The 26,382-nt window shown below is 35.0% G+C and overlaps 4 protein-coding genes across 7 annotated transcripts in view; 2 read left to right on the top strand and 2 right to left on the bottom strand.

Moving 5' to 3' along the window:
• LOC105450332 (tubulin-specific chaperone D) overlaps positions 1-7,384 on the top strand; it is a 9,826-nt gene extending 2,442 nt beyond the window's left edge. The window contains exons 5-17 of the mRNA XM_011690121.1: positions 976-1,124; positions 2,139-2,368; positions 2,797-2,936; positions 3,191-3,296; positions 3,406-3,583; positions 3,666-3,824; positions 3,945-4,148; positions 4,235-4,399; positions 4,808-4,932; positions 5,013-5,167; positions 5,323-5,521; positions 5,754-6,056; positions 6,608-7,384. Coding sequence (XP_011688423.1) covers positions 976-1,124; positions 2,139-2,368; positions 2,797-2,936; positions 3,191-3,296; positions 3,406-3,583; positions 3,666-3,824; positions 3,945-4,148; positions 4,235-4,399; positions 4,808-4,932; positions 5,013-5,167; positions 5,323-5,521; positions 5,754-6,056; positions 6,608-6,889 — 2,395 coding nt within the window. The 3' untranslated portion in view covers positions 6,890-7,384. The remainder of the gene's footprint in view (positions 1-975; positions 1,125-2,138; positions 2,369-2,796; positions 2,937-3,190; positions 3,297-3,405; positions 3,584-3,665; positions 3,825-3,944; positions 4,149-4,234; positions 4,400-4,807; positions 4,933-5,012; positions 5,168-5,322; positions 5,522-5,753; positions 6,057-6,607) is intronic.
• On the bottom strand, positions 6,928-10,999 carry LOC105450333 (alpha-(1,3)-fucosyltransferase 10). Its single transcript, XM_011690122.1, has 7 exons — positions 10,735-10,999; positions 10,607-10,652; positions 10,380-10,504; positions 10,056-10,275; positions 8,464-8,653; positions 7,992-8,169; positions 6,928-7,914 (listed from the first exon to the last, which is right to left on the bottom strand). Exons 1-7 carry the CDS (start codon positions 10,801-10,803, stop codon positions 7,426-7,428), a joined length of 1,317 nt encoding a protein of 438 aa, XP_011688424.1. The 5' UTR covers positions 10,804-10,999; the 3' UTR covers positions 6,928-7,425.
• Positions 11,000-12,959: 1,960 nt separating this feature from the next.
• Positions 12,960-18,359, top strand: LOC105450330 (ras-related protein Rac1). Its single transcript, XM_011690116.1, has 3 exons — positions 12,960-13,632; positions 14,292-14,679; positions 16,041-18,359. Exons 1-3 carry the CDS (start codon positions 13,598-13,600, stop codon positions 16,194-16,196), a joined length of 579 nt encoding a protein of 192 aa, XP_011688418.1. The 5' UTR covers positions 12,960-13,597; the 3' UTR covers positions 16,197-18,359.
• LOC105450331 (exocyst complex component 7) lies at positions 18,338-26,047 on the bottom strand. 4 transcript variants are annotated; one of them, XM_011690119.1, is made up of 7 exons: positions 25,746-26,047; positions 25,040-25,439; positions 23,813-24,351; positions 22,411-22,956; positions 19,874-20,111; positions 19,513-19,773; positions 18,338-18,732 (listed from the first exon to the last, which is right to left on the bottom strand). In XM_011690119.1, exons 2-7 carry the CDS (start codon positions 25,266-25,268, stop codon positions 18,461-18,463), a joined length of 2,085 nt encoding a protein of 694 aa, XP_011688421.1. In that variant the 5' UTR covers positions 25,269-25,439; positions 25,746-26,047; the 3' UTR covers positions 18,338-18,460. The 4 variants fall into 4 exon arrangements, with proteins under 4 accessions (XP_011688421.1, XP_011688420.1, XP_011688422.1 ...); XM_011690118.1 differs by having other exon boundaries at positions 25,771-26,047; XM_011690120.1 differs by having other exon boundaries at positions 25,894-26,047.
• Positions 26,048-26,382: the final 335 nt, after the last annotated feature.

Raw genomic sequence — 26,382 nt, 5'->3', positions numbered from 1 at the left:
TGTTTCTCCGCTCTCTAACATAAATAATGTTTCTAAGTGATCACTGTGCTTACAATAAAGTTTAGTCAGAGCCGTTTAATTTGATATTATATTTATTAGGTCCAGTTCTGTTAGTTTACGAGATAAAAAGAGGTGGCTACTTACACGGGGATACCTTGTATATATGTGTATATATATTATAGTTATACTATTATGTTATTATACAATGTGTGTGCGTGCGTGTGCGTGCGTGGTGTGTGTGCGCGCGCGCGCGCGTGTGTGTGTGTGCGCGCGTGTGCGTGTGTGTACAATCTCGCGGACTATTATATGTTAAAACTATTATATGTTATTATACAGTGTGTGTGTGTGTGTGTGTGTGTGTGTGTGCGTGTGTATGTGTGTGTGTGTTTGCGTGTGCGTGCGTTCGTGTGTGTGTATACACACACGCTCAAACACACTCAAACGCTCAAACACACTCAAACACTCAACACACTCGAACACACTCAACACACTCAAACACTCAACACACTCAACACTCAAACACACTCAACACACTCACACACTCAACACACTCAACATACTCAAACACACTCAAACACTCAACATACTCAAACACACTCAACACTCAACACACTCACTCATACACATTCAAACACTTAAACACACTCAACACTCAAACACACTCAACATACTCAAACACACTCAACACTCAACACACTCACTCATACACATTCAAACACTTAAACACACTCAACACTCAAACACACTCAAACACACTCAACACTCACACTCTCAAACACACACACACACACACACACACACACACACACACACACACACACACTGTATAATAACATATAATAGTTTAACTATATATTATGTAACTATGCTTTCATATATTTAGTATGATTTATTATTCTATTATATTAATTTATATTACTATTATGTTATTAATGATTAATAATGATAGTATTATATTATTATATTATGACATAGGTGGTCTGCAGCAAAAGGTATTGGCAGAATAACCGCGAGATTGCCAGTAGACTTAGCTGACGATGTCCTGGGTTTTGTATTAAATCTTTTTTCCGGGCGTGAATCAGATTCAGCGTGGCACGGTGGTTGTTTGGCGCTCGCAGAACTTGGTAAGTATATTTCACGTTTAGAAATGTAATTAGAATTTTTATTTAAAATAAAACGCAAATTATCAAAGGCTCATAATCAAATTATAACGATAATGGAGCTGTTGAGCCAAGCTAGGTGTAACGTCTTAATGATCTTTTTTGAACTGTGATGGTAAACAAAATTTATTATGAAGCTACTTAATGTACAAATTATAACAGACGTTTCGACTCTTTTACATAGCGGTCATTCTCAATGGACATATAACGAATTAAATAACCAACATTATGTACATGTAAACGCATTACGCTCGCAATTTATAAAAGTCCGATGTTTTACAGTTCTTGTCTTGGTTTTTAGACTCTTTGGAAAGCATCATCCTTAGTCCGTGATTTACAAATAGGTATATGTTTGAATATCCAGAAATCATATGAATTATTAAAAAACATATTCATATTCTCCAATCGTCATTGACACAATGTGCACGTTTTAAGAAGGAAAAACGTTTTTTTAATAATTCATATGATTTCTGGATATTCAAACATACACCTATTTGTAAATCACGGACTAAGGATGCTTTCCAAAAAATCTAGAAACCAAAACAAAAATTGTAAAACATCGGACTTTTATAAATTGCGAACGTAATTCGTTTACATGTGCATAAGGTTGGTTATTTAATTCGTTATATGCCCACTGAAAATGACCGCTATGTAAAAGGGTCGAAACGTCTGTTATAATTTGTACATTAAGTAGTTTCATAATAAATTTTGTTTACCATCACAGTTCAGAAAAGATCATTAGCACGTTACACCTAGCTTGGCTCAACAGCTCCATTAGCGTTATAATAGACATCGACGAGATATTCGTCGATGTAATAGAATTTTTATTCTATCTTCTATCACTTTATATATATATGTATATATATATATATATATATATATATATATACATATAAGTGGCACATATATAAATATATATTTATGTATATTTATAATATATACATATACATACACACATTTTTATTGTGTATATTTCAGGAAGACGTGGCCTATTGTTACCTCATCGTTTGAGCGATGTCATTCCCGTGGTTCTGCAGGCCTTAGTCTTTGACGAACCTAGAGCTTACGGATCGATTGGTTATTTGATCAGGGATGCCGCTTGTTACATATGTTGGTCTTTTCCAAGAGCCTACGATCCGCATGTTTTCGAACGTTATGTCAAAGAAATTGCAGCAATGTTATTAGTTGTAACGTGCTTCGATAGAGAGGTACGAGTTGTACATTATACCAGGGTTGGGAAGTAACGCATTTATTTGTAACATCGTTACCGTTATAATTAATTTTTAGTAATGAATTGGATAACGACATTATATTTCTTTATTTGCAACGTTAATGATTACATTTTTTGGGTAACGGATATAACTTTTACTTTGTTGTACAATACGTACAGAACGTGGATAAGCAAGTTTTAGAAGAAAGGAGTGTTACGTTTGACAGTTGCCACTTAAAAAAAAAGATCATCAAAATTCAATGAAAAAGTAACGGAAAAATTGTAACAGCTTGTTAATTTTTTTTTTTACTCATTAACGGCAATGAGTTACTTTTGTAAAATTATAAAACTTTCCCGACTCTGATTTATACATAATTCTCACTTTCATTACATTCATAATTCACGTATGTTATTGTGCATTGATAGATAAACTGTAGGAGAGCGGCGTCTGCGGCATTTCAAGAGAACGTTGGCAGACAAGGCAACTTTCCACATGGTATAGACATACTGACTGTCGCTGACTATTTTGAAGTTGGCGTAAGGAGTCATACGTACCTTAAAATCAGGTAAAAAGAATTTGACAATAAAATATTCCGACTTGTATAATCATCAACTAAAAGATTGCAACACTTTTTATTTTGATGGGTTTTGGAATGCAGTTTTGCTCGTGAAGCGGTTGAACGTAATTAGTTAGATCCACTGGTGGGAATCAATTGCTCATTGAATACTGTTTCAAAAATGAAAAAAATGTTGCACCCTTTTAGTTGATGACTATACGTTTCTTATAAACTCGACTGACTTTTATAATACTGTCTGTAAGCGTACAAATCGCGCAATACGAAGAATACAAGAAGCCTTTGATAGATCATCTAGTGGCGAAAAAGGTTACGCATTGGGATACCGCAATCAGGGAGCTCTCGGCTAGAGTAAGTTTAAGTTTCGACTAAGTGATATTAATTTAGACGTTTACAGATGTCAATCCGGATGGAGACATTATTACAAATTTTCAGTTCTGTCATTAGTAATTTGTTGCAGTCGCTTTTTAATCTGACGGCAGCTGATCCACATTACATGATAAATACAATAGTGCCGACTTTGTTGGACATGCTAAATTCTATCGACTTGAATGTTAGGCACGGTGCAGTGCTAGCCACTGCGGAAATTCTCGAAGCTTTATATAATCACTTTAATGACAAAATTGGATGTATCATCGGTAAGAATATATAAAATTATACGCGAAGATCAGTTTTTATTTTTCTATAAACATCTATTGTATAACAAAATCGATTTTTCAGGAGCCACGGCTGTAGCTGATATACAGGATATAGTGCGTACTTTCAGAAATAGAGGACAATTTAAAGGTCTTGGGGGAGAGCTAATGAAACAAGCTTGTGCTGTGCTAATAAAAAAATGCTCCATTGTTCACTTTCCTATTCATTTTACGGATGTTGTAGGCACGTATTAATAGCTAAAATCACTATAGTACTTCTAAAGTAATTAATAATTAAAATAAGTTGTTTTAGTACTTTTTAAAAAATGGTTTTTGTATCTAATATTTGTCATTGATAATACAGATGACTGGCAAAAATTATTAGAAGAATGCTTGAGCCACGAAGTTTCGGCAGTCAAATTAAAAGCAGCCGAAGCGCACACGAACTTTTTTCTAGAATATTACGTCGACATCGATTACGATGCTCGAGGTGTTGTAGTCAATCGTTACCTGGAGTCGCTGCAATCAAATAATCAGTCCATTAGAATAGGATTTGCACAAGCAATAGGCAAGTCGAAATATACATCCCGTTTACACAAACATCCCAAGTATATTTCCATTTAGTTTATTTCATTTGGTTTCATTTTTTTACAGGACATTTCTCACTGTTCGTAATTCGTGAAAGAGTGAAAGACATTATAAGCTCGTTAATCACATGCACTCACGTATCTGAGAACACACTGAAATGGGCGGAGAGTAGAAAGGAAGCTTTACACTCTTTAACAATGATACTGCAAACATTAGGAATTGATGAAGTCGGTGAGTCCCCATTCCATATATCGCTCCGTTGCTAGAAAAGTGACACAAGTAAAAAATTTGCATTTTTGAAATAATGAAAGAAAATCGACTCTAAATTTTAAATCGACTAATAAATTTTTGTAGAAAAATTACACATTTTTTGATTATATGGATATGGTAGATTTTTTGCTTATATGGAAGACAACTGTGATAAAAGATAAAATCTACATTATACTAACAATAAGATTGCAGTGTTTAAATTTTGAAAACTCGTGATATATAGTTTTAAAAAATTACATTATAATCGAAAATATAACGTGAAAAAAAATTAAGTTCATTAAACATATTCACTATCCTAATTAAAACGTTCCAATTCAAAATTTTTTAAATGCTATTTTAAATTATTGAGAATAAGGAAATTTTTTTCAGACAAATGGCAGTCGTTTGTGACAGATCTGTACGACTGTTATTTGTTGGCTCTTAAAGAATATACGATAGATAGTCGTGGTGATATAGGCGCTTGGGTGAGAGAAGCAGCTATGATTGGACTACACGTACGTATTCCATTATAGAAAATTATTACCAATGTGCATAAAAAGACTGTTTTCTATTAAAATATCTACATTTTTTCTAGGTGTTGACAAACCTAGTATCGCAAGCAAAACTATCGTCTGTACTGAATGAAGATTTAATGGCTGGAATTATTGGCGGTATCGCACAGCAAGCTGTCGAGAGGATCGATGGAATTCGAGCTCAGGCTGGTACTGTATTCAGTGCGCTTATACACAGGTAAAAGCACATTGGTGTATATATATCTTTACTGGAAATTTACATCAATTCTTTACTTATAGAAAAGCTAGAAATAAAACATGGAGAATTTTAATTACCAAGATTTAGGATTAAATATGATTAAATATGATTAAATGATCTTTTTTTCTTCATAGCGATCCGCCACTTGCAAATATACCATATCATAACGAGTTGAAAGCTATATTTCCGTATAACGAATGTAAGGAGACTATCGAATGGCGAATGGAATCTGCAACGTTTCCACGATTTATTAAGATGTTAAGTTTTCCACCGTATAAAATGAATTTATTACGCGGAATTATATTTAGCGTCGGCGGTTTAAGCGAGTCTTTGGTAAATATCTAATTATTTATTAAAAATAATACAAAGACATCTCTCATTATATCTTGAGATATCAAGAGATCATATTTTGTATAAAATATTTTAAAATATCTAAGCATCTAAGCGCATAAGTTAATTTACTTGAAAAAAATTGTTAACCGACTTTTTTTTAGTAAAATCTGTAATTTTATTAATTATTTAACCAATTCTATTTATATGACTAAATTTCTCTATCTTTTATTAGGTAAAATATTCGAGCGTTTCTTTATTTACTTATCTACAAGAGATCGATGAGGTGGGTTTAAGGGATTTATGTGAAAAAATATTAAATATATTTGAAGAGAGTCACAAAAATGAAAGAATGATAACATCGATGTTGGCCTTCTTGGATCGTTTGTTGAGTTCAGGCTGCATTCAGTCTGTCTTAGATGATGCAGACAATACAATCTCAGAGCGTATATTGACACTATTGAAACACGAAATAAAATATTCCAGCAATATGAAACTGCTCATTAGCAGTATAAATGTTTTCTGCCAGTTACTACAGGTTTGTAAAATTATTTGTAAAAATTGATGAAAAGAATAATTATTAATTGAAGAGCAGCCACACGGTTGACTAACCATACTTATAAGATAGACTGCGCGTCCTCATTGAAAACATCATCATTGAAAGCAACATCAGTGAGAGAGGACAATGGGAGGATCGATGCTTTCCTTGTTCAGTTGCTGCAAAATTGATAATATAAGTCAATGGGACTAACTCATTTCATAAGAGAAAATAAACTCTAAAGTTAAAGTGATGAATTTTAGAATTTATTTTCTCCATTTTTATAAAAATGTGGGTTAATCCATTGTTAAGTAAGCTCTTCGATCGATAATTATATGTATGATAGTAATTAATTATATATATATATATTTTTTTTTATTTTTTATTTTATTGTAGATTTTGATGGAATTATACATTATAAACTGTTTTATGTGTGCGTGCGTGCATGCGTGCGCGCGTATATAATAGTTTGTAATATACAATTTATTACAAAATTCACAACGATTAAAATTGTATCTCATTGAATGTTATATTAAATATCATGTTTCTAGGTACGAGGACCTGTTGCAAAGAGGGCATTTTGTCAATTGAGCATATTTTTGTGTCACAAATATACGAGCTTAAGGAAGACAACGGCTATACGTACTTACGAAGCATTGACCCTTTATGGAGAGGAGATGGATATAGCGGAGGAAGATTTAGCGAATATACTCACAAAATTGAACGCTACAGATTGGGAACAGCCAATCGCGGATTTACGTCCAATCAGAAATAACTTGTGTGAATTGATGAAGGTACCTGCTCCAGTTTTGCAAATGAAATCAACGAATTGAGAAAGACTAGTTGTTTAAAGTGCAAAAAAAGTCGTAGCTTTTTATTAAAATTATATTTTATTTCTACACTTAAATGACATAAAGCGAGACAAAATTTTATCGCTAATATAATATGCAGTTATAAGGTAGAGATTGCGACAATTCTTACAGTCAAGTAAGACTTTAATGCTAAACTCTAATACTGTCTACAATTCAAAAATATATTGTACATACGTACGCGCGAGAACATAATCTTTTTGTATCATGCAAGCTTATACATTTTGTAAAATGCATTTAATAATTTTTAATGCGTTATTTTATACAGACTGAATATGTAAAAAATATTTCTACAATACCAAAAAAAAAAAAGAAAGAAAAAAGAAAAATAGAAATACTTATAAAATTTATTCGGATTCATAATTCCCACTACAGCTCACTAAGAATCATTCGAGTATTTATATTATCAAAAAATTGTGAAAAAAATTGTATATATTCGAGTATTTATATTATCAAAAATGGTAAAAATCCTAGATTTTCTTGTTTTTTTTTTATGTGCTTCAGCATTCATTATTATCATACATAGTCATCTTCTGTTCATCGAAACGATTTATATTAATGCTGATGTTATTAGTTATGTAATGAGTTAACAGCTTAGCTCCGCATTTCTCAATATTCCACTGTTCGGTCCACCAGATGCGCTTATTGATTTCACCTGTTATCGGATCTCTTGGCAAAGGACAATCGTACTGTTTTTTCGTTACTACGCTCTGTTCTATTTCACGATTATTCTGTATTCGTTCACAGACAAAGCATTCGAATTCTTCCATGTAATTCCCAAATCCATTAGGAATTCCCATCGGTCTCGCTTCGAGTGCGTGTAGCAACTTGCTATTCGTAACGCGATTTTCGCGTTCGCTTAATTTGTGAGACAAGTACTCTTCGTATGCGGAATCGTTTTTTAAAAGATTGTGCAAAAAGTTGGCGAGTTCTAGCGGACCAGCGAAATCTAATATTGAGATGGCAGATTTGTTATTTGGTAGCCAATCCTACAAAATAAAAAATCCAGATAAAACAGATTTCATTGCGAGAGATTCGAAAATCGTAATTGTTCAAAGAGAAATACCTTGAAGGATGGTGAACCGTAATATATTGGTACAGAGCCGACAATAAGTGGCCTCCACAGTTTTTCTGTGATATAATCGTCACAAATCGCATTCTCAAAGGCTATGGTAAACTTATATTTGGCCACAAAGGACAAGAATTCACGATCACTTAAAATACTGAGGTAGTTGTTCTTCAACCTGAACAGACATATTTTTATTCCGCTGATAATTATAATCATTAATTTTTGCTCGAACTAAAACCATTGTTAAAAATCAAACAATAACAATGACTGGGATACGAGCCGAAAGATTTCAATGCTAAAAATTATATAAATAATTACTCTAAATATACAATACAAGTTTCGATCTTTAAAGATCGAATTATTGTTATTATTTGATTTTTAAAAAAATACAAAATACTCTAATTGAGCCTATGTATTTATTTTTTATTCTTTTTAATCTTTTTAAAACTAACGTGTTAAGTAAATATACCTGTCGTCAAGCTGAGCATTATTCACACATGCTCCGTAGGAATCGACTTGTATGTGTTTCATTAACTCTACGACGTAGCGATCCCTGTCACTAGCAGTATCACAGTCAGATTGAATGTATAATACTGATGCTAAATTCTCCACATGCATCAATGCGAATTTCTCTTTGGTTGATATGTAATACGACTTTGCTGCAAATATCCTATTTTTATATCTTTTTATACACGTAAGACTTATCCGTAAAATTCTCGACTATAAAGTAGAACTTTCTTTATCCGCACTCCATTTATACGAACAAGTTTATGCTTATAATTAGTTCCAGAGTATAATGAGATATTTGGTAGCCAATTATAAAATTAAAAGTCTGAATAGAACAAATTTAAGTCATAATTTTAAATATATATATATTAAAGGATGGTCATCCCTAATATATTGGAATCGACAAATAAGCGGTCTCCACAATTTTTCTGTGATACAATCGTCACAAATTTCACATTATACAAACTCGTAGTTAAGCTCTTATTATCTGAACATTTAAATAATAAGTTCGATACTAGATAGAAGTTCGTTACTAGACTCCAATAAGCTCGACATGCTGGACTTTAGTTTTTTGAACGTCAGATCATTATTTGTTCATTACCTAATAAGTAAGCCTCTATTATCCGAACCATTCGGTTCTGTCTTGTCCTTTAACATGTTTGGATAAATGGAGTTCTATTGTAGCTACTTGAATACTGGAAAATTGGAGTTACAGCCGAGACGGATACAAAGTCTAATTGGAAAATAAAACGTTTTTAAGGTTCCTATTCATTCACCACTACTCATCACTATTATCTCAAATTGTGACTAACCGTCAGATATGAGGAAATACTAATAAAAATTTTTATAAAATATATTCAAATAGAAATAGTCTACAATGAAACATTTGCAATTGATAGAATAGACTTGTAAAATATATTGAAAACTATCTTTTTGTTTCACAAAGAAATTAAATCATTTATTTCTACTTATATATGTATATATAATTAATGTAATAGTTGTCATAGTTGTGAACATAGCTTATTTCGTTACTTATACATAATTCATTTCTAGATATATAATTATTAATTAATAAAATAAGAAAATTTTCGAGACATTTTACAAGTTGATTCGATCGATTATGATGCTTTATTGAAACATCACTTATTTCACATTCATATTTTCATTTTAAAATATTTTATAAGAATTTTTATTGTGTATTTTCTCAGAACTGGTACGCATGTCTTAAGCCTACTCTATAATAGCTGTAAGCCGTAAAAATTGACCCATCATAGTCTATTATTCTCTTCACATTCGATTGGTCAATTTTTATGGCTTATGGCTATTGTAGAGTAAGCTTTAAAAACACCATCTTATGACTCACTTATGGACTACTTGCTGTCTAGATTTTCGCTTCTAACATTACAATCTAAGATAGTAGTGAACAGGTACCTTAAGACGTCTCTCACAAAGAGAACGTCTTTAAAATGTTTGCCTCAATTTTGGTTTTTATGTTTGGGAAGAAGTGATTTTTTAAAATTTAATTTTTGTTAGTCATATTTTTCTATTATTTACCTACTAATTCCTCCAGACTAGGTAAATCAAGAAGCGTGAGTGGTACGTTACTAAATCTGCTAAAAGTCGAAGAGTAGTTGAAAAGATTAAGCGCCTCTTCATGGACGAGTATAGGATTATTTCTGGGCGATTCTTCGTGAAGTAAGCCCCAAGATATGGCACTGCTCCTCCAATTGGGCAAATCACGAACCCGGAGATTACTCCCGTAAAACAGAATACTCTACAAAAGTCAGTGACATGTGCAACACATTCAAAATTGATTCAGAAAATGTAGAAAGAGTAAATCTAGAGATGTAAAGAAAAACGACGCAGACGAGATCGTACTTTTAAACGCGCATCCCTCTCGAACGTTTTATTGTGCGTAAAGTAGCATCTAGAGTTCTCGCAGGTTTTCATCCGATTGTTATTACCGAACGGCGTCCACCATAATATAACAGGCACGTCGTCATCTGGGCGTGACAGAACATCGAGATACGTCAGTCTTTGTCGAGAAGCATCGACGGCAATAACTAACATCTATGGTAATAAGTTGTATAATAACGATAAATTACCTGAGAGAAAGGACAATCTTTTGCGACCGCGGAATATTAAGCATAACTGAAAATTATGAGGATCAATTAGCTGACCACAGTCGTCAGTGCGGTTGTGATCGGATATATCATTTATATTACGTATATACCTGAAATATCACGACACATATACCCAACACTGTCGCGGTCGCAAACATGACGCGTATCTTCCGTGGCATTGTAGTTTCGGCATTTACATGTTTATAAAAGAAAAAAAGGAGAAAAAGAAGATACCACCCTTTTTTAAAACTAATCACTTAATCGCTAATATTCTAATTGATTAACGAGACATAACCTAGAATCAAAGTGTCAATATCGACAGCGCAAGACGCCATCCGAGTAGGCGCGTCTAGGGGCCTAGGCGGGCTCAGCGTGAAGCATTCGAATCATTCGCCGATATGTCGGCTATAATATTAATTATATATGGTTACGCAATTTTTAAAATTTTTAATTTAAATTATTCAAAAATGACTATCAAATTTTTACAATTATGCTTTAAAATACTTTTCATACGCAATACAATATTAATTTCAACTTTATGTTTAATTTATTTAGTCAGTATAATTAATTAAATGTTGCGTAATAATATATATACAAATTACAAAAAGGAACTGACTTTCCGGTCTGAACTAGATCTTTAATGTGTGATCTTTAATATATATATTTTTGTAATTTTATATACAGGGTGTCTCATAATAGGTGTATCACCGTTCATGGGTAAATAGAACAGACTAAACTAAACAGAAAAGTCCTCTACCATTTTGCAAAATGCGCAATCGTTAACAAGATATTAATTTTTGAAGATCGGCAAATAAACTTAATATCTCGTTAATAAACGCGAATTTTACAAAATAGTAGAGGACTTTTTTGTTCAGTTTAATCTACTTATCTTGCCACGCACTTGCATTCAGCGGTGGGCCGGATGAATACGTGTTTATTCGTCAATCTTCAAAAATTAATGTCTGGTTTACGATTGCGAATTTTGCAAAATGGTAGAGGACTTTTCGATTCAGTTTAGTCCGTTCTACCTACCCATGAACGGTGATACACCTATTATGAGACACCCTGTATATTATATCTAGTTATAATATCTGTACAAATTTTATATATATTATATATATTTTTATATACAGGATGTCTCGTACTCAATGATACAGCGCTTGTGGAGGTAGTGTGGACCAAACTGAACAAAAAAGTCTTCTACCATTTTGCGATCTTCGCAATAGTTATCGAGATACTTATAATTATTTAAAAAAAATTTATGCCAATTAGTATATACAAGTGTATCGTATGTACATTATAGGTACATACATATCTTATTTAAACCAAAAATATTATTTTAACAAATAAAAGTTGTCCAAAAACAAATATGAGATCATACAAATTGCCATTTGATTAGACATAGAGAGTATAGAGACAAAAATATTTTATTCCAAATCAGAAAAAATATTTTTTAAATAAATTGTCTAATAAATGATTCAAAATTATATGCAGCAAAAGTTTAATGCCATATTTGTCTTTCCAAATAACTTTAAGTTTCGTGAAACAGACAATTAAAGTTATTTATAAAATGATCAATAGAATCATAGTGAAGCAAAAACTTGGCCATTATGTAAAATTTTTTCTTTTTTTAAAATGCATGATTAGTATCTCGATAACTATTGCGAAGATCGCAAAATGCTAGAGGACTTTTTTGTTCAGTTTGGTCCACTGCACTACCTGCCTACTGCAAATGCGCTATACACCATTGAGTACGAGATACCCTGTATATTATTTTCATATATATCTATAAGTTCTGTACAAATTGCGCGCTGATTTAATTTTCGGTCTTTACACAATTTATATAATTTCTTTAAACTGGGATAGTAATATATCAAGTTATAATAATTGTTATAATTCCTTAAACTACTGCAGGGATCGATAGTAATATCAAGTTATAAATTGACTTAAGTAATTTTAATAATGATATTGCGGTATCATCATTATATCATTATGCTAATAATATCTTAAAAAAAATTAAAGAAATATTAAATAGCGAACAACTATATAAATATATTAATTATTAATTAAAATTATGTGGATTAAGTTTTTTTAATTACTCTTCAAAAATTTTTATGTAAACTACAAAAAACGATTTTATAAGGAGAAATTGAGGAATTTATTTAAAAATTCAATCGATTTATAGATTATAAATAATGAATGAAAAAATATATATTATGAATGTCGGCTAAATTCATATCGTGAAATCGAGATATCGAGGCGACGGCGTCGCCATCTGCTGACAGCCTACGCAAGCATGTCGATAATCGTAATATATGAACAGGCACTCATTCGCAGTGTTCACACGACACACACAGCGCTCCGCTCGTCGTGCGAGTGAATTGTGCGCATGGAAGTCGCGTAGGAATTCCGGAGGTGTGCATCGCGGCCGACGGGCGACGACTTGGGCAGTCCGTATGCCTCCCGCTGCGATCGTCGTCGCGCTTTCGTGTGTGCCCCAGTGTGCCCCCTCAGGCCGACCGAAAACAAGCAAGCAAGCAAAGCCAGCTAACCGAGTAACCAACCCAGTCGGGCGCTGCTGACCAATCAGTCGCCGGAGTTCATCGCGCCTCCGTCACGTATCTGCGTCGCGCTCTAACCTCAATCGCATCGCTGCGTCTGTCGCGCTTCCTCCCGCGACCTCTTCTCTTTAACGCCCTCCTCCCTCCCCGCCCCCCTTCCTCCTCTGTCCTCTCGCGCTCCTCTTCCTTCCCCTCCTCTTTCTTCTCCCCCTCCGTCATCGCTGCCCTCTTCCTGTCGCGTACATCCCGCGCCGTTTGTCTCTTCCTCTCCCGCCCTCTCTCTTCTCTCTCTCTTTCTCTCTCTCTCTATCTATCTCTCTCTCCCTCCCGCTTAGAATCGACTTAGTGCATCGTGCGATTTTATACGTGCTTCCGTGTGTATATCACTTACCGACGACATCGGACATCCAGGATGCAAGCCATCAAGTGCGTGGTCGTCGGCGACGGGTACGTAGCATGCGAGGACCACCGCGGAGAAGCGGCCCCGTCGCAGCCGCGTATCCGGAGACTTCCTCCGGGAGCGGGAGCGACGAGGGACGACTCGCGGAGATTCGCCGTCCTCACGGCCGGATCTTCACCGAGGACGGTTACCTTCGAATGGATCCTTCCGGACGGAACCCTCCGAACTCCCTCGATCATCTTTTCCCACTTTCCTGGACCGCGGCGAGCGACGGTGCGGCCACCTCGTCTCGCCAGCGAGGTCAGCCACCACGCCCGTGTGTGCGGACCTTGCCGCGCGCGCGGCACGACGTTGACGTGTGTTCACGTGTGTCTTCACGAGAACGTCACGTTTTCTCCCTGTGTCGTCGCGCAGCGGCACGCGCTCCATGCTCTACGCTACGCTCCCGACTTCTCGTCGTCGCGCCGCGATAACTTAATGCACGATTTGTCGGCCCATTAGTTTCAAAGACTATGCTCCGAAAGACTTGTTCCGATTGTTGTGAAATGAATTCACGGAAATTCTACTTTTCTCGCGCGATGATTCATCCGAGCGAGATGTTGCTTTTCCGATGAGAATTCGTTCTTTATATTCGCGTGTATATAAGTGGATGGAGCAATGAATGACTACGCGTTTTAATTCAGTCGTAATTCTGTTTCCCTTACAGTGCGGTGGGTAAAACATGCCTACTGATAAGCTACACCACCAATGCATTTCCCGGGGAGTACATTCCAACGGTATTCGACAACTATTCCGCGAACGTGATGGTCGACGGGAAGCCGATTAATCTCGGTCTGTGGGACACGGCGGGGCAGGAGGATTACGACAGACTACGGCCGCTATCCTATCCGCAAACCGACGTCTTTCTGATCTGCTTCTCGCTGGTGAACCCGGCGAGTTTCGAGAACGTGCGCGCCAAGTGGTATCCGGAAGTACGCCACCACTGTCCCGCCACTCCGATTATCTTGGTCGGCACTAAGCTGGATCTGCGCGAGGACAAGGAGACCATCGAGCGTTTGAAAGACAAAAAATTAGCCCCCATTACTTACCCTCAGGTTTGTCTTGATCACGTTACTCTTCGTAAAGTATGCAATATTGCTATGCGATTGTGCAAAGACTCACAAGGGAACGTTTTATATATTGCAAAAGTGATATCAAGAAACTAACGTTACTAGTTGAAATATGTTTAAAATAGGTATTCTAGGTGATCAAATCTTGGGATCCTATGGATTCTGTATCCTAGGTTGAAACATGTTTGACCATTTTAACATAGACACCAAAATGTCTCGAAAACAATGCATTTTTGAAAAAAATCTTTCAAATACAGTTGTAGGGTTCGAAGGGGATCATTATATGATGTACTTAGATTTTGGATCCAGGACCCACTTTCAGTCCAATAAAACCCAGGTTGAGTTGTTTGATGGAAATGCTTATGTTTTACTGCGGATTCCATATTCTATGGAAAAAAAATAAGGAAAATCTGTTCTTGATAATTTTTTGCTAAAAACCTCCTCCAACAGGCATAAAATAAAGTTCTTATTTTGAAATCCATTCCAGCCAATGAAGACAATACCAAAGGACAATTCGATTAATGAAGGTAATACTATGGAAACGATCCTGCCAATGAAGGCAAGACTTTAATTATCAGGAATAGATTTTCTTTATTTTTTTTTTTCTATAAAATAGGAATCTAAGACATAAGCATTTCCATCGAAAAAATCAACTCGGACTTTATTAGGCCCAAAGTGGGTCCTGTATCTAAAATCTAAGTACAGCCTTTGATGGTCCCTTTTGAACCCTACAACTTTTATTTAAAACCTTTTTTTAATGCATTGTTTTCGAGATATTTTGGTGTCTATGTTAAAATAGCCAAACATGTTTTGGCCTAAGTTGGATACAGAATCCATAGGATCCCAAGATTTGGTTATCTAGAATACTTATTTCAACAATCATGATCTTTCGACTAGTAACGTTAGTTTCTTGATATTACTTTTGCAATATAAAATGTTTCCTTGTCAATACTTAAACACGAAAATTATACGTTTGGATTAAAATTATAAGTGTATGTCAGTGTAGAGAAAAAAGAGAGAGTGATAATGATTAAAGTCAGCGTTTTATTTGCATACCAAATATATTGCGAATTTAGATCGTAAGTTTGTTTGATTTTTTAATTTTTTTAGTAAAATTCAAACGTAATGTTATATGTATTAAAGTATAAAGCTTTAATAATTCATGCTTTTTATGCATAATGCTTTAATGCTTAAAGCATTTAAATATGTGACCAAACAAACTTACGGTTCCATCCAATATTAAGAAAATTGTGATAAGACGCGGACAATGGTTTCATTTAGTATATCCAATAATTGTTACAATATTTGGGACGTTATTAAATATCAAAATATCTCATTTACGACAGGGTTTAGCAATGGCAAAGGAGATTGGCGCTGTCAAATATTTGGAATGCTCCGCTCTGACACAGAAAGGTCTGAAGACTGTGTTCGACGAGGCGATACGCGCCGTACTATGCCCCGTTCTGCAAGTGAAGCCAAAGCGCAGATGTTTCCTTCTATAATATTAAATGTATCCCTCTTTGCACGTTGGTACTGGAATGTGTTGAAAGTGTTACCTGTCTCCAGTGTACCAAGCACTAATCGAATCGATCGGGTGAATTTACTGACTATTTGGGAACCCCAGTTGTACCAGCCTACGTTCAGCAAAGAGGCTGCTGCCAAACATCTGCCAGCATAAGCGCACAAACGTCAGTTCGGTAATAAAAAAATTTCCAGCGAGCAAAACAAAAGAGGGTTCATACACGTGGAATCGTGAATTCGGGATATATAAAATTTATTCTTACGTGAGATTCTCCATCACACATCTTAAAGGAGAGGGGAGAAAAAGAATCACGAAGGAATTTCTGCTGTCGACATGAGCAAAACTTCCAGTCTAGACAGTCTAAATCACATTATAGGGCTATTAAATGCGAATCGACTGGATGTTCTAAGCGAAAGGAGTGTAAAAGAAGCCAAAATAACTGAACTAACCACTGTACAGTATACTAGAAGTACGTTATTAATATTACAATTAATAATTATATAATGAATGGTAAAAAGAAAAAAAGCAAATATTACCATAATAATTGTATAAGCGTCCAAACACACTGACTGTATACTGATCAGTTTAATCAAAGAGGAAAACCATTTTATGCTATTTGCCATTGTACATTTTAGGTAGGACACGTATAGTTAACACATTTAAAATGTGGGGAAGAATAAAAAGGAGAAAAATATAGAGTAGTTTTCCTTATTGCGAAAGATTTCAATATGCATCAAGTAAATTCGGAGAGAAAAAGGGGGAGAGAGAATATTTTTTGCGTAGAATACACATGGCAAACAACCTGTTTGGACGATATTCATATAGATGTTCATTATATAAATGTGAATAACGATAACTCCACGCATATATACATTTCTCCAAGTACTTAGAGCAACCATAAGTATTTCTTTTGATTCTGAGCATTTTTTCAATGCAATATGTTCACCTGAAGAAGGCTTTAACAAAGCTTCAACAGAGAGAGAGAAAGAGAAAGAGAGAGACAGAGAGTTGCTTTCACAAAGAAAATTAATTAGTCTCTGAAAAACACCGATCTGTTACGTTTCGTAAAAGGTCCTAGGTTTATTTGAGAAATTGTATATAAAATCTATCCAATTGAAGGCGTTAGATATGTAATCGAATGCCATTCAATGTTCACTGTGCACGTCCTATATTTAATTTTGTTCAATAGTTTAACAATAGTTTCTGCTTCTCGAAGGTATCAGTTCGTGACGATTCTGAAACGAATAATTAACCGATAGATACGCGAAAAATTGAAAAAAAAAAACTGATAGCTATATTTTCCAAGCGGAATCGATAGCGCAGCGGCTGCATAACATGGCTTCCTTCTTCCACTAAATTGGTTAAACATTTATCGTAAATGTTACATACTGTAATTTAAGAAAGAGAAAAAAAATAGCTAACTGTATACAAGAGTTCTAGATGTATGTGATACAAGTATAAATGTCAAATCGAGCGTTTAAAGATTTCTCTGCTTCGTGTTGTTTCGCTCGGCAAATGTTTTCTTGATGACGATCTGTGATTGGTGCCACACAATGTATTCACGTTCTTTTTCATAGGAATTACTGCGTGTCATCGAGCTGGAATATAAAAAAAGGGAAAAAAGAAAAAAAAAATAAAATGTTGCATTTAAACAGAATGCTGCATTAAAAAAACAAAATGCGATTATACCGAAGCAGAGGACGGGCAAATGTTTTGTGTATGTGAAAAAGTGAGAACGAATATGAGAAGCATGAGTGTGTGATGTAACGAGAGAAAAATATGCTATAACGTAACAACTGTACATAAATGCTGAAACTTCAAATGTATTCCTACTTATTACCACGTATAGTATACACTATACGATTTTACGTAATGTATGCGTATACTGTAGTAGTGGTAATATGAGCTATATACATAAGTCGCTGATCGAATCTAAATCGTTACTTGTTTTTTATATATATATTATAAATATATATAAAACAAAACGCGGGGGAGGGGGGAAGCTGGACCAAGACCTAACTAAACTCAATCATCGCAGATCCATATTAATCTCTGTGCAATCTGTTTGAGAAAGAAATGAAGATTCGGTCCGTATGGAAAAGAATCACTAAAAAAAAGAACTATTGTAACTAAATATGCTTTATTAAATGGGTGTTTATTAAATACTCTGCTAATTCCTTCGTCAAGAGAAAAAAAAACAATCTTCGGCACGACATTTTACGGCGGTTACGCGTGTATACATTATTACGCGGCGGTGTCGTAAAACGTGTTGATCAGCGCCGTTATCTGGTCGGGCGTGTACTTGATGTATTTCGCCGGATTCTTCGAGAACGACGTGCCGCGATACTTGTTGTGGAACGAGGTGTACAGCGGCACGATCGCCTCGTGCAGCTCCTTCCTTAACTCCTCGCGCAGACGTCTGTCCGGCACCGAGTAAGAACGTTGACACTTGGCCACTTCCTCGAGTTCTCGCGCGAAACCCAAGAACTTCTCCTTCAACGTTTTGGCGCCGAGATCTATACGCGTGCGGAAATTAATGCGATTAACAATTAAAATAAGATCCGCTAATTGTTGAACACTTCCGTGATTGTTTCAGAAAGTAGACTAACAATACACGATATTATGAATGCGATCTAAACACAAGTATGTGGTTTTTTTTGCTATTTCTTTCTGTGACTTGCGAGAGGTATTTGGAATCTTGTTCGTAGCTTCGTTGAAAGCTATAAACAAGAAATTTTACACAAATTAAATTGATAGAAAGGCTATCCGTAGTCATAGCAGGATCTTGGTGCGCCTAATATTTCTATGTGAATTTATATACATATTCTAGTTTCACGAACTGCGTGTCGTTACTTACAGATTCAACACAGCTCTTTGCTTGAAATAGAACAATATTATCACGATTATTAAATTGATAATCAATTTAATAAATACTGATGCTCAACGATATCTAATAAAATCCCTTTTACTCCAACGACGTGATATAAAGAATTATTTGCTGCGAAAAATATTACCTCAGCCATGATTTGAGCCTGGGACTTCCCGACTTTTCGGGGGGGGGGAGTCTTAACCAGCTCGACCACCGAGGCATGTGGTAATATTCATCGCAATAATCTAGAATATGTATATAAATTGACAATAGAAATATTTAAAGTACCGACATCCTGCTATGACTGCGGATGGCCTTTCTATCAATTTAATTTGTGTTATACACGGACGGTCAGGATACACATTGTTATAAAGAAACTTTACGTTATCTAACTTTTCGCAAAGGAACTTTATGTTTGGGCACAAACCTGGCTCGTCTGCGAGATACGATCGGGCCTTGGTGAATGTCGTAGTAACGTAATTGATCTTGTCTTTGAGAAGTAGATCGTGATATGTTTGTTCCGCACTTGGCTCGGCCAATAAGAGTAGCTCCATAAGAGAACTTCGACAGAGAGCGTTAACTACGTAATTATGATTATTCAGCCGAAATAAAGCTCGTAAAGCGAGATCGGAATAAGACGCGTCGCTTTTACTCACTAGCGCCAGATTCAATTGAGCAAGAACCTTTTCTGCAAAAGGACAAAACACACAGATTAATGATTTTCTCTTTTTAACCGGTTTATGTTTTAATTACGGAGGATAAACGATGAGATATGCACACAGACTTACTGATATATACACCGAGAACCATTTTATGTACATTTTCTGGATCTTTTGAGTACAACGCAGATTGGTCTGTGATGAGATTGCGTCGAAGAACAGCGCCAGCCATATCCGCGTATTCGGCTAGTTGCTCCAGAAAGACCAGGACATTGCTAGTTCCTTCCGCCACAGTACCATCCTTGGGCAAACCCGCGCCGGATTCATTCCTCACGCTTTCCGCAAACTCTTCCAAAGCTTTAGCGCCCTACAAAAATTAAATATTTTGTTTCATTATGTTGAGTACGCAATTTTTTTTTGTATTCTTAAGACAGGAGGAAATTTATATGATTAAATTAGACTCAATATTTACGAATTTATTTGAGAGAAAGTAATAAATGGATACAGTTTAAATGTTATTTACTACTATATTTGAAATGTAGGAATGTTAATTTGTAATATAAAATTTATTAAGAATATAGGATTTTTTTGTTATTGAAAATAATCCCGAATATTTCGAATATCTTGCCACGATTTTGTAATTTCTAAGAAAGCAATATGCTATTGTCTAGTCTAGTTTTTCTCAAAACACATTCTTTACTCTACAGATTGAACATAAAATAGACTATTAGAAAAATATCACAAAATGATAACATAAATGTAAAATTCGTGTAAAAAATATTTTCGCATAAAAACTAATATTATTTATGTTCGTACCGTTTTAACACTTTTCTAATGTTTCATTTTAGATTTGATCCATAGAACAAAGTGTTTTAAAGAAAATTAGATCAGAAAGTATTACTTCTTTAAAAGTCACGGAATCGTGGCAAAACTCGAAATTTTCAGATTTCAAATTTTATTTTTAATGTAGAAAACTTCTACATTCTTAAAAACCTTCATATTACAAATTAATTTTCTACATCTCCAATATGATAATAAATAAACAAAGAATTGTGTCTATTTTTTCCTTTCCTCGAAATAAATTCACAAGTGTACCTTCAATAATTTGACAAATCTCTCTTAATAGGGAAAGTTTGAAAAGCGATTTTCAAGGTAAATTTCATAATTTTTTAAGAGAAAAGCTATTGAACATGGAAATATAAGTAGCGGTTTATAGCTTCAAAAATATTGAGCTTAGAGATTTTCAAAAATTCGTATAATTTAAATATGAATAAATATATATCTAAAATACATCTTACATTAGAAAAAATGTCTATGCTCATAGCTTTTCTTTAAAAAATTCATGAAATTTACTTTAAAAATTGCTTTTTAGACCAGATTTCTTCTTCAATTTATAACAAATAATTAACGCATCAAAATAGTTAAACAAATACTTAAAATCTTATCAATTTTTATTCGTAATAATTCTTTCGTCACTTGTATATTAATATCATACGTTGCTATTAATAGCATTTCTCAAAAGTGAATGATTTAATTTGCATATATTGAAGTATAATCTTTTAGTACAAATATATAAAAAATATACTAAAATATCGCGAATAAAACGATGTTGGAAATGTATAAAACATACAAAACATATGAAAATCTTTTTTTGTATGATTCACTTGATGAGCACATCTATGTGTCGCAATCATTGCATATGAACCGGAAGATACTGAATCACACTTTACTCACGATTTCATTTTTAAAAATATTGGATAAAACATATTTGCTAATAAGACTCAACGTATTTTGAAGAATATAAGAGAAAAAGATGTAGTATTGGCAGCTATAAAGTTAACAACTATATACGTTTTATATGTGGAATTAATGTACATAGTTGAATTAACTAACAATAATTATTAACTTATAGTTATAATATATTTCATAATTACAATTACTATAAAATAGTTACTGCAATTATAAAAAAATTTTAAACTATATACACAAGTTTATTCAATCATGTACATTAATTCTACATGTAAAAGTATAGTCATCACCTTTATAGTTGCTAGCACTATATGTTCTTTTTTAATCCACTGATTAAATATTTATAATACACGGGCCACAGCTTCATCAACTACCACATGTACAAGCTGTAACATCCCAAAATGTAGAAAGCGGCCACGACGAGGAGACGAGTCTCCACGTGCTGTGTCAATGTCCAGCCTATGCTGGACAAAGACGAATACTATTGGGCTCGGAATTTCTCGAGCCTGAGCAGGTTTGGCAACTCCAAGTCGGGGACCCCCTATTTCTGGAGGAAAACAGGTCTTAACTAACCTGGGGTTAGTTCTGCCAGGAAGACACAATGGATTATGTCTGCGTGTCGTTGACGGATCTTCGACAGGGGACCGTCTTTCAAGTTGTATTATTATTATTATTATCAAGTATTTACAAGAAACCGTAATTTCAGAGAAACCTTTCATAAATTTGATCTTGGTAATTAATTTCAAATCCTGACAATTAATTTAAAACGTTAATAATAATAATAATAATAATAATGTTAAATATCTTTAAAAATATTTAAAATTCAAAATTTTGCTATTTAAAATAAAAATTCAGATCATACAGGGCCGTCTAAATCTAAACGTAATCTAAACGTAAGAATATAAGTTGAAACGTACGGTTGTATGTAATGTATCGAGCATAGATGCGAACTTGGAGCGCAGCGCGTAGTCGCAATCCTCGACCGTTCTTTCGAGATCGGGCTTCAGTTCGCCGAGATGCTTCAAAATCGGGAAAACCACGAGAACGGCAGAGAAATCGCGCCTCGTGATACAGCGTTTGGCGCGCGTAGCTATGCTGTCCCCATCATGCGCGACCAGATCCATCGCGTCGCGCACGGTGGCCTCGAGCACTTGCGCCTGCAGCGAAGCCGGCAGGATCTTTGCGACCAGCGCACGCTCGGCTTGTATGAGTTTGTGCAGACCGGCTGCCAGCAGGAGATAGTTCTCCATCTCCTGCTCGTCGGGCGCCGCGTCCTCTATCGAGTACGGAGTGAGCTGCGTCGGTTTCCTGGACACTGAATTCAGGGCCAGGTTCAGCCTCGTCGTTTGCGATGCTTTTAACAGCATTCGGTTGGCCTTGTCCAATGCGTGCTGCAGCCGCCGCGACGCTTTGCGCCCCGCGTCCTGACCGTCCAGAGAGTGTCGGTTAGCGAATTTCGTTCGCTGTGAATAATATATTCATGTTAACGTAGATAATATCTAAAAAAATTACATATTTCTACATGTACAGGATGTCCTATTTTAACTTTGCTAATCAAATATCTTCTAAAATCCGTAAGTTTTAGAAGAAAATTTTTTAGACGAAAGTTGCATGATCTAGAAGGGAACAAATAAAATTAATTTCTGAAAAAAATTAATTTTTCAAGACCACATGAAGATTATTGTCATTTTTTAAAAGACAATTATAAAATTTTTTTATATAATATGATTCTTTCAAGTTATTCTACACATAAAAATATTAAAGTTATCGAAAAATCAATAGTTTACGAGATATTTTACATTATTCTAGTACATTTTGACATGAAATATAATATACCTTGTAAACTATTCATTATTTGATAACTAAGTATACCTTAATATGCATAGAACATTGAGGTGAATTAGTATAAAGAAAACGCACAATTGCTTTTCAAAAACATTATACAATTTGCAATATAAAACTACATATCTTTTTTGAAAACCAACTGTATGTTTTCTTTATATCAAATATGTCAGAATTTAGTGTAAAATACCTCGTAAACTATTGACTTTTCGATAACTTTTCCTAATACTTTTATACGCAAAGTAACAGGAAGAATATTATGTAAACAAAAATTATATAATTCCATTTAAAAAAATATAATCTTTGATATAACCTTCATATAATATTGAAAAATTTTTTTTCAAAAATTAATTTTACCATTATTTGTCCCCTTCTATATACTATACAACTTTTGTCTAAAAAGTTTTCTTCTAAAACTTACAAGTTTCGAGATATTTAACTGGTAAAGTTAAGTGTAGAAAGATATTATTTATTTACAGGCATAGGACTTCCACCGTGGGTGCTACCACCGCTGGCGCTCTTCTGATGTTCCTTGAGCAGTAGTAGAGATCTCAAGACAATACCAGAACGCACGGAAGCGTACATCTTTGTATGCCTACGATGGCCCCTTTCCTCGAGCCATTCGGCGATCTTGAGCAAGTCGCTCATAACACTCTCGGGCAGTTGGCACAGGGACTGCGGCGCATCCTCGCCGCTCGTATCCTCGTCAGAGCCGATTAGATCCAGAAGCACGATAGGAAGGATCGGTCTACTTTGGCGATTGAGAATATCATGGAACTCGGCGTAAAGCGATTCTAGGCCGATCGAGAAGAGACCTGTGACGTTTTGTAACTCGACCGAGCTAGGATTGTTTTTCTGGAAGTACCGCTGAGCGTTGTACAGTCGATTCATGGCCTCGAGAAAGCCGTCCAGACCGCCAGGTCCGCTCGGTTCGGCGCGTACTACGGCTTCTACCTCTTGACACACGCCATAGTATCCAATAGCGTGATCCAATACGCTTAAAGTCTTCTCTATATCTGTAATGTAAGAGCGAGGAAAGATGTTAAGACAATCTTGACAAAGAGGGTTTGACTTTGGAATATATGAAATAATTTCAAGAGCAAAATGTTAATATGTCAAAACGGACAGCAGATTTGATCAGAACAAGATCAGCAGATTTACGATAGGAACCAGGATGTTTACTACCTGCAGAAACCTGGAAAATCTGATATTTTCCAATAATTTTATCAATACTCGGAGAAATTTTTGGAATTTTACTTTAAAATTTAAATTCTTTTTTCTTGCTAACTTACAATATATAATTTGTTTGTGTTGCTTACTCCAATTTATTTCAAAGTTACATTATAAACTGATCTAATTTATCTGGAATTTTGAGTAAAAACCTGGAAAATCCAGGAATTCCATTCTTAAAATTTTGTACAAGATTTCAGCAAACAGCCCGAGAAACTGAGCAAGATCTATGCATGTGGGCAATCTGACGACAGAAATTGAACAGGAGCTGCAAATTCTATTTAATCTTTGCCATTAATTTACTAGCACATCAGCAGACTTTGTTATATGTCTGGTGGCAATTTACGAAAATCGTTAGATATTACAAACTCCATGTGAAATTCGCTGCTTTTCCGTCATTAGAAATTGGTAGTATACTCAGTTCAAAATTTGTTTTTGCAGACTTGGCTATCTGAGAAAATATCAAATACATACTGTGTTGCTGAGCTTGGAGGTTTCCAGTCTCATTGTAAACAGGAAGTATCGTACGGCGCAGCGTAGCTAAACGATCTTCCAAGGAAGAGAGTATTCCCACTACTCCACTCGTCAATCGTCGGCTGCGTTCCTCCGCTTCCTTTAGAGCTTCCAGAGCAGCGATCTCCGACTCTAGTTTGCACTGGATCTCAAATCGCCTTTCGGAAGTGTCGGCGCGTGTTGTATGCATGTCTCCTTTATCAGTTTTTAAATATACAATTGAAGATGAAGTTAATTAACGAGTAAGAAGATAATCGAGCGGATCTCTATTAGATCTCTATTAAAGAACATAGAGTGACTGTGATATCTTTGGCAGCCAGTATTATCTCCAGCCTAATGTAAGGCCCAAAACTTCAATTTTCTGTAACATATCAAATGTCCAAAATAAGGATGTTACATTTTCCAATTTCAAAATGTTATTTTTTTTTAACTGCAACTATTGATATTAATCTTGTTCCTTGTTGCATTGGATTCCACTAAAACTTTTTATTCCGCTTTCGCCAAACTTTGAATACTTATTTTATTTTAAATACAATGAGTGTATACTAGTTTAGCTGCAGAGAATAGACCTTTATCTAATCACATGATACTGATTTTACAGCATCTGTTTCATATATTCTTGCGTTACGTTCACAATTCAAAATTATTACGTGCATCACTGACTTACAGAGAAAAATATTTTTATTATATACCATCGATATATGACCATCTACATGTCCAGTAGTTTTAATTTCAGATTCCTCGATTCCTCTCTAGCGAGCCGATGACAATTCAGGACACCTCAAGTTAGGTGAAACCGATGAATGTTTATTTACCCATATTCAGCTTCGCCGAGGCCGCCAAGCCCCAAGGGCGCCGAGAAAATCTGAGAAAATCAAGAGAAATTGAGGTTACCGTGATTGTGAGAATACTGACAGACCTGCGTAATTGCATAACGCGCATGCAAAAAGCCAGCCAATCACACGCCAGGTATGTACAGCATGGTGATATTCTTTGGTCGCGTGATTGGTTAATTTTTATGTCGGCTACGATTAACAATAATTCCATTTTATACAGGGTGTCTCGTACTCAATGGTACAGCGCTTGTGGGCAGGTAGTGTGGACCAAACTGAACAAAAAAGTCCTTTACCATTTTGCGATCTTCGCAGTAGTTATCGAGATATTAATCATTAAAAAAAATTTACGCCAGGTATATACAAGTGTATCGTACATAAGGTACATTTTATCTAAACCAAAAATATAATTTTAACAAATAAAAGTTATCCAAAAACAAATATGAGATCATACAAATTGCCAAGTATTTG

Source organism: Wasmannia auropunctata, unplaced genomic scaffold (genome assembly GCF_000956235.1).
Source record: "Wasmannia auropunctata unplaced genomic scaffold, wasmannia.A_1.0 LD336063.1, whole genome shotgun sequence".
Lineage (NCBI taxonomy): Eukaryota > Metazoa > Arthropoda > Insecta > Hymenoptera > Formicidae > Wasmannia > Wasmannia auropunctata.
This window is presented reverse-complemented; position numbering and strand designations above follow the sequence as displayed.